Raw genomic sequence first — 8,815 nt, 5'->3', positions numbered from 1 at the left:
TATACATAAAACAATACACTATTGTAAACCATTTCCATACTTAGACAATCGTTTTGGTGCCAAAAAGCTAAGTATCTTTATTTTCGAGGTTTTCTACAAGCATGTACATCATGTGTTGCCATTAATGACAAAATTTACGTATCTACGTATAGCTAATTGTCAACATGTTGATTTCCCTAATCTGATCCCGCAATCTACCAACACCAACAATCTCCCTAATCTGATCCAGCAATCTACCAACACCAACAATCTGCCTCAAGAAAAATAGGCTTGTTTGATTACCAAAAAACCTATTAACCATCCAAATAGATCCTTTCTTATGCAACCACCACAATTCTAGGTCAAATTTGATATTTTGCCACCACATAATCAAGTTCACAAGTGTGATCTCCATTCCACAATATCCAATCCTTTTTTGCCACCTTGCACTAACCTTCAATTGATGTAGACCAAAAATTAATTTCTTCCACTCAATAACAAGAGATGCAAGTCAAGACACGGGATTCCAAGTGCTTGTATCAACCAACAACAAGAAAACTGAGCTCTAATACAACTTGACATAATCAAGGATAGAGAATCTTGAAGGGAGATGTCTAACCTTGCAACAAGAATAAGGAACAATAGAAATGCCCAAAAAAACTAATAAGAAATGAGAAAATTTGGAAAAAAACATCACTAGATTAACATAAAGTTGACCTTCAAATGTAGATCTTAGATTGCAATTGCCAATCTACAACTGCTACAAGTTCGTAGTTGATCATCATTCAAAACTCTAAAACTATAAATAGACCAAAATTAAATAAGTTTCTTCTTGGATCTATTATACATCCTAATCACGTAGCAGAAGAGCCTCTTCTTCCTCTACTTAGCAATTGCCTTAAATAAGAATCACCACCCTACTTATATATAAGGTCGCCAAGCACAAGTTGGCTTATTTGATCATTAATTCTAAGACAAAGGAAAAGTATCACAGACAAATAGGTAAAGACCCAAATCGTAAGAACATCCTCAAATGAATGCATCTTGTTGTGTGAACACGAGGGTAAATGAAACATATTACAACATAGAACAATGCACTAAATCACATTAATTGTCATAAATCTTCATTGTAAGTAGAAACTTGCCACTCAAACCATTAGAATAGGAAAGTCAATATAAGACCAGACCAATCTTAAGATAATTTTATCTAGATACATCATAAGAAGAAGAAACGCTAGACATTGGATCTTCATAAAGCCTTGACCATGCCATAATGATCTTATAGAAAATGAGCCAATTGGATTAATCAGGAGCTAAAAAAATAAGAAAACCATCCAAATAAGCAATAAACAAATAAACTATAAGGAAATGTTTTTGGGTGATGCAAGATTACCAATGACCCAGAGATGTTCCTGCATAAAAAATCCATAATCCTCTACAGGTGAGTAGAGGACATGGTTCATCTAGCCTGACTTAGTGCATGTTCTTTGGAATTTGCATTACTACATGCTCTGCACACCACTAAGGATCACATGGTTCAATGTCCTACGTAGGGAGGCCATGGGCATCAAAGATGGTTAACACAATCTCCAGACTCATCTATTTTTTGCAAACTAGTTACGAAATATGAGGAAGAACCTAACCCAAGTAGGCCCTTCATCGTGTAGAAGCTTATATAATTTCTTGAGAAAATCAATACCATATCTATTGTCTAGTCTCCTATATCTTAAGATCCTCTGGTCCTCAATTTCTGGGATAAGATATCTCACTGAAGGATAAGAAATTAATCATTACAACACCATAGTCCTTGGGTCTCAAAATGGTAAGATCCTCATCCATATTTTGTCTGCAAGAAACATTTTTAAGGGAAAAAAAATTCTACATATCCTCTATCCAACTCTCCAGCTAATGCTCGCATGTAATAGCATTGTCAAAAACACACTCACTATATTTGTAATAACTCTATAAATATATAATGAAATCATTCCCTAAAATTCCCAAGACAAGTCTTGTAATATTTATATTAAGTGAACTAAGAGAATCCATACTACATGCCAAATTGTTGGTTTTATTCCTCTCCTCACAACTTCTTAGTTTTATTCCTCTTCTCACAACTCCTTGCTACCACTACAACCTTTATGTTTGATTCTTATGAATGCTTATTGGAATCAAAATATTCCACTTATTTTAGAATCAAAATATTCCACTTATTTTAGAATCAAAATATTCCACTTATTTTAGAAAAAAGTTTTTAAAAAAAAAAATTTTTTTTAAAAAGAAAAAGACATTGTTACATATTCAAAATTCTCTCTAGGAATACCAAAATACTTTAAATTCCTTAGCCCAAAATTGATGTCCTTAACAAAGAATACAACCCTTAACTGTCACAAAGATGTGAAATCTTATTATATAAAAAATTCAAACTTTTAAATAATATATTAATAAATGTCAAAAACAATATCATAAGATAGAAAAGATACTCTTCTATTATCACATTATAATTCATTTTAATTAATAAATGTCAAAAACAATATCATAAGATAGAAAAGATACTCTTCGATTATCACATTATAATTCATTTTAAGGTTGGTTGTATACAAATTATTAATCAAACATAAAAAAACATATAGCCTACCAAATAAATGTGCTCCATTCATATTAGACATTCAAACATCTTAAACCATTTCAACCATTTCTACCATGAGATAGACAACCGTGCAAACCATTTTCAACTATGTTAATGGAATTAGTCTACAATTAACTAATAAAACTAGAAAAATGTAGAGCAACCTATTGCTCAAATTATTTTAGATTACACATTAGATACACACTGTCAAGAAAAAACAAGGTTGTGTAAAAAATTTAAGACAACCATGCAAACCATTTTCAACTATTTTAATGGAATTAGTCTACAATTAACTAATAAAACTAGAAAAGCGTATAACAACCTATTGCTCTAATTATTTTAGAGTGTCAAGGAAAAACAAGGTTGTGTAAAAAGTTTAAGACAACCATGCAAACCATTTTCAACTATTTTCAACTATTTTAATGGAATTAGTCTACAATTAACTAATAAAACTAGAAAAATGTATAACCTACGCTCAAATTATTTTAGATTACACATTAGATACACAATGTCAAGGAAAACGAGGTTGTGTAAAAAATTTAACATCGGAAATTTATTTTTTTTTAAATTACCAAGAATTTCTCTATAAAATTATAAAAAATAGAAATAATATTCAAGATTTTAAATTGTTTCAAATCTTGTGCAAAAAAAATTGCATTAAATTATACTTAATATAGCTCAGAGTATTTTTCAGCCACATACTCTGCCATTATTATGCTCTACTTTGCTATTTTCTACTGCCTGTTGTTCTGCTTTTATTACTCCCTTATTCTGCTTGGACCTCCTTACAAAATCTTAGATCAAAAAGGTAGGTAGGTATTCAAATGCTACTTTTTGACTGCTTCATAAGCTTCATCATCGTCTCTGTGCTCATCATTTCGTCTAATTTTGTAGAAGACGAATTGGGCAAGAATCTTTGCATTTGTTAAGGAAGAGATGTTCCCTTATGTGAAATCACGCTAGCAAAGTTTTCAATAGTCAGTTGATATCTATAGATACATAGAGTTGAAAATAAAAAAATTGTCAGCCTTCTTGTTTAATGTTCATGGTCTAAAAATATTGCTTTTGTGGTAACATTTATCTTTGTTGAAGGATACAAATAGATCTAAAACAACGCAAGCTGCTGCATCAACTAGCCATGGCAAATTTGGCTTCAAGTTTTTCCACTCTAAACTCCTTACTAGAATACTGCATTTAACATGGTACTAAACAAAATATTAGTATTTTGTAAAATACACATTACTGAACCAGCAATACAAACATTATTAAACACCAGTGCATAAATGGATCCGGCTACTTTACCTTCCCACATAAGTTGCATTCCCAAGAACAGCGAACATGAACATGAAAGGATCGAGTCCCTGATATCATGGTAAGATTGGAGAATAAATTATTCCAGTGCAGTGCAGAACAATATCAAATAAATGTCAGTCAAACAATTATTGATCAAAAGGATAAATCTTACCTCAACGGTTCCTCTCTTGATCTGCAACCAAATTTTCCCATTAATCACTGTTTTAATTTTATTGTAAGAGACTTGCCTTTAAACTTTTAAAGACAAGGGCAACTTAATAATTTAACAAATTTGTCTAGTAGGAAAATGTCGCTGATGCTGGTTTATTTATTAGTAGTTGTAGGTTGATAATCTTAAAGCAATATATATAAATGTATTAAACCAATTTATAAGAACTCACATTTAAGTGGATTTGTGGAAGTCTTCCACCCATATAGATAGCAGTCATAAGCCATCCCAACCAAGCTCCTATTTGGCTAGACGACTCCTCTTCCATTGCATTGCCAACCATTCCCTTGATTTGCAAAACACCAATAATTACACAACCTCTAGAGATAAAATCCTATAAACACACAGATTCAGAGGAGCAAGATAGAGAAGAGTTTGAATCCTTTCGTGCTAAGAATACCCACACAAAAATGTGTTTACAGTTACCTGCAAAAGTAGTTTCCTGCCTGTTAATATAAGATAAGATTTATCTTCCACTTGAGCAGAGTAAGGGCTTCTTGAAGTAATGCTATTGTAAGTAGGCAAGCTCAAGTAGTTAAGCCCTCCGACAAAGAATATAATTGAAGCTACCTGGATAGAGACATGGTAGCAGATATCAGTTATGATAATGGTTGCTATGTAGGTAGGCACTCATCTTTACTTGAATCAATCAAATGTACTCCAATGAATGAAAACTTACAGAGCGAATTACTAAGGTATTGGAATTCGCAGGACTCGGAGATATAAGATTGGTAAGCAATCCTTCCTGATCTAGTGATGACTGGTTCAAGGTGTAGGTGGTAATGCTTCTACGACCTTGCAAGATATAAGAGCCCGGAGTAGGAGTGTGACTGCTAGCTAGAGATCTTGCAGACCTGACAAATATCACAAATTTTATTTAGACATGACCAAAATTGAAGTCAAAAAGTGTTTTCAATGCATATCTTTCAAAGAGGTAAACCCTAAACCCTAGTGTTTTTTATAAAGAAGGCAGGGAAGGGCCCAAACCAGAATAATAACACCATACAATCAGCTAGCAACACCCTGGGCCATTACAGCCAAGCAGCAAGCTAGCACAGCACGGGGCATAACAGCCAAACCCCAAGCCTTCAAACAAAATAATCAAAACCCTAATGTTACCATGGATATATAAGTCCAGGCCCATGGTTTATAATGGGCTAGTGACCTTTACCTAAAAGGAGTATATGCAGGGAATACCAGAACATTACATGTAATATAGGTCCCTCCCTGTGTTGGACCTGTCTTGTGCTGAGACAGCAGGGATAGGTAAAGTGTTTGTGTTCTCTGGCACCTTTACCGGCTCTGCCAGTGCTTTCTGATTATCATTTTTATCAGACTTGAACACCTCGTTGTGGGGATTCTGCAATGAAGAACAAATTTATTAAAAAATACATTTAGATTCATTTTCGTTATTCAAAATGGATCCGATCTATGAAATACATTAGATAAGTAAAGATCAAAACCTTGGATTGAGCTTTCGCTTTCCTCACTTTCCACCACTTGCAGACATAATCATAGTATATAATTTGGAGAACTAGAACGATGGTTGTAATTGTATACAACTGCAGGACACAAAAGAGTAAAAGACTATAAAAAGACAAGGGAAAAACTCAGAAATAGACAACAAACTGAGCCTGGAATCTTGATGAATGCTTTGACCAATATAATTCAATTTGATCTTCAAGGACTCCTTACCAGTGCCGTGTAAAGCTGCGTTGGTAGCTGCACAATTGCAGGCAAAAAAAATTGTTAGTTGCAAGAGAGGACAAATCTTGGGCCAATCACAAATTTAAAAAATAAAGAGTTACTGGATCTCCAGCTTTGTTTAATGTGAAAAATATATAGGAAAGGATGAAGTTCGGATTAGTAAAATGAATATCTCTCAATGTTATTGAATCTTAAATAGTTTTACATTAAATCTACAGAATCATTTAGCTATTCAATATAATGACAAAAGGACATAATTCTGACCTCTGTAGTCTTCAATGGACCCAAACATCATCTTTTTTACTAATGATCCAATTTTAAAATTTGAAAAATAGATCCTATAAGATATCTCTAAGTAGAAGACAAACTAAGTAATGTATCCCGTGCCATGATAAGGGTGGTCCCAAATTGGTTAGTTCGATCCAAGGCATTAATGTCTGAAAAACATTCATTTTCTATTGCAGATTCTTTCAATGGTTACCTTATTGAATGACCCAAGAACTGCCGCTTTGCAGTTAATAGTACAGCAGCTGGAATATTCAACACCAAAATAAATTAGTGAGCAATATCCTGCCCATTGTTTATCTACTCTGCCTCCATCCATCCAGCTGGAGGAATCAGAGTCAGACTTTGAATGCTTACACAAAAATGCAGTTCTGCAGAGTATTGGAATTCAAACTAAATTCGTCTCTGTACATGTTATGGCATACATGATTTATTGTCAGTTGATTTGACCGATCAGGCTAATCAATCATCGGTATTGATATGTTTACACAAAAAACAAGCACATGTCAGGGAGAGTTAAATCATTTCATAGCCATTAGTGTCTGCCCTAGCTGTAACAAGAATCAACTTACAGCATCTATGCTAGGTAATTAAGAGGAAGGGCTTATCGATCACACTAAGTTCTTGACTTCATAAATGAAAATCTACAGTTTTGGATCACTGTGGTAGGATGATGAAATAATAGCATTCTATATGTATTCTAAACTTCAAGTATTGTCAATGGGCCTTTGGCCTATCGGTGAAGTTGGAAGGTTCTGAAGGAGTCCATCAGGGATCAGGGATCAAGTCTTGTCTGACATTGAACAGGAATAGGAATAAGGCTATGATTGTAATTTTGTGATTTGATCCCTAAGACTTAAGACTCATGCTCCCGTATCAGTAGCTACAAATATTTCAAATATTTCATGAAGGACCTCCATCAAAACAAACTTCTAAGGATTCTTCTGCCTCTCACCCACAAAGTGAATATTCCTAACTTTCTCTGACAATAGCGGGTGTGAAGAAGTGCTCAATGTTGGAATTATGTTGTTACATAATGTATGCATTAAGAAAAAGTTATGTTGAACAAGTGAGCTTTACAAGAACAGCAAATTTATGCAAAACAGTACACCGATTGATATGGCAACATTGTAAGAGCAGCTGAAACTGTTAATTAAACTGGTACGTAACAATGGTCTACTATGGTGAAGCTTTGAATACTTACAGTTGCTGGCTCAAGTAAGCACCCAACAAGATTAAACAGGTCCCTGCAAACACCATAAAAACAGGGGAGACTCTCAGTTATAAAAAGAATAAACACCAATGATACAACAAATACCAACTCCAAAAAGGGTAACAAAACCCAAAACCTCAAATGAATTAGGGGGTTTGGTTGATTGCTTACCCAACAACCCATGCCAAGAGAAAGCCAAGGGAAACACCCTCAGTGGAACCATTCTTGAAGTTGGTGATAATCTGAGGCACTTCTGCAACAGCCCAACTGAAGACACTGGTAAGCCCTGAACCAACGGAAACATAACCTCTCACTCCACACACACAATCCTTCAAATACTTCTCAACCCACCGCACACACTGCCTTCTAGAACCACAATGATTTGCCATCACTGAATCTTTATGAGATTTTCTCCTCTTCTTTCTCAGACCATGAAATCACAAAGCTTGTAAATACCAAAGCATAGGCAGGATATATATAACACTTCAGGAGATGCCCTCAGAATTTATTCGGCAGATAGAAGACGCAGTCCACCATTATGAGACCGAAATTTCGGTCCTCGTGACTCTTTTCTGCCATATGTCCAGGATGCATCTCAAACTGCCGCTTAAGTTGTAGTCACCATCGTTCAGTTCCAGGTGACCGTGCGCTTACTACGAAAGGAAATAAGAGACCTGACGTTTTATTAATGTTTCTTTTTTAATCGCCACCTTGCTCAAGCTTATCCGCCTTTGGTATGCAGCGCACCGATGCTGCTTTGTGTGTCCGCACCAAATCACTCTTTGTCGCTTGTGCTCAGGCAACTTGTCGATAGGAAATTGTGTTATCCTTCTTACTCATTTATTGTTGGATAATTCCAGAAATTGATAGGACTACATTGGTCTAGAATCCACTTCCTACAAGATAATGTTGTAATGTATACATTGTTATCGCGAATGGACCGGTTTGATAGAAACTTATGGTTGGTTGGATATAAATTGTCACTCGATGAACGTTATGGAATTACTTCATCATTATCGACATCCTTATTTAGTGGTGCGGATCCAATTCATGGTTTGGATATAAATTATCACTTGAATTACATCACCTCAATTGTTTTTATTGAAGTACTAGTAGATTTTCAATTTTTTTTTTTGATGAATACTTTCTTCCTTATATTAAAATAAATGCAATAAAGTTACATATTCATAAAAAAAAGGGGTCAAGGAAAACAGGAGCACCCCGCGAGTTCAAACGGCCTAAAGTCGGATATCAACTATTCATCAAAAAAAATTCAGAAAATAAAAAGCCTCAGGCTGCCAATGCAGTGCCAGTCAAGGGAGGGGGGTCCTTATCATTAAATCTCCACCCAGGGGCGGGGTGGGCATATGGCTTAGGGGGAGCCCATCCGTCAATAGCAACAGCATCATCTTCTTCTTTTTCTCCCTCAGGCTTGGAGGAGAAATGGCTAAATTCAACCGAGAGAACACCCACTTGGGGTCTG

The 8,815-nt window shown here is 35.0% G+C and overlaps 1 protein-coding gene across 3 annotated transcripts; it reads right to left on the bottom strand.

Annotated features, from left to right (window-relative positions):
• Positions 1-3,131: 3,131 nt before the first annotated feature.
• LOC149554972 (vacuolar lysine transporter YPQ1-like) lies at positions 3,132-7,780 on the bottom strand. Of its 3 annotated transcripts, XM_089829011.1 has the most exons (13): positions 7,504-7,780; positions 7,324-7,366; positions 6,316-6,364; positions 5,823-5,849; positions 5,591-5,689; positions 5,336-5,487; positions 4,807-4,981; positions 4,554-4,697; positions 4,300-4,413; positions 4,071-4,091; positions 3,908-3,966; positions 3,703-3,793; positions 3,132-3,519 (listed from the first exon to the last, which is right to left on the bottom strand). In XM_089829011.1, exons 1-13 carry the CDS (start codon positions 7,634-7,636, stop codon positions 3,433-3,435), a joined length of 1,194 nt encoding a protein of 397 aa, XP_089685137.1. In that variant the 5' UTR covers positions 7,637-7,780; the 3' UTR covers positions 3,132-3,432. The 3 variants fall into 3 exon arrangements, 2 of the variants coding, with proteins under 2 accessions (XP_089685137.1, XP_089685136.1); XR_016364438.1 differs by lacking the exon at positions 6,316-6,364 and having other exon boundaries at positions 4,071-4,117; XM_089829010.1 differs by lacking the exon at positions 6,316-6,364.
• Positions 7,781-8,815: the final 1,035 nt, after the last annotated feature.

Source organism: Cupressus sempervirens, chromosome 5 (genome assembly GCF_028749045.1).
Source record: "Cupressus sempervirens isolate cs-2001-9-10 chromosome 5, ASM2874904v1, whole genome shotgun sequence".
Classification (NCBI taxonomy): Eukaryota; Viridiplantae; Streptophyta; class Pinopsida; order Cupressales; family Cupressaceae; genus Cupressus; species Cupressus sempervirens.
Note: the sequence above shows the minus strand (reverse complement) of the source record. Positions and strands in the feature narration are given on the sequence as shown.

Bases quoted from the DNA above. Each gene is read 5' to 3' on its own strand.
- LOC149554972 (XM_089829010.1), bottom strand. From the start codon at position 7,721: ATGGCAAATCATTGTGGTTCTAGAAGGCAGTGTGTGCGGTGGGTTGAG. The intron at 3,967-4,070 runs GTAAGATTTATC...CCATGATATCAG, and splicing joins TCAAGAGAGGAACCGTTGAG to GGACTCGATCCTTTCATGTT. The intron at 3,794-3,907 runs GTAAAGTAGCCG...TGTTAAATGCAG, and splicing joins AATGCAACTTATGTGGGAAG to TATTCTAGTAAGGAGTTTAG.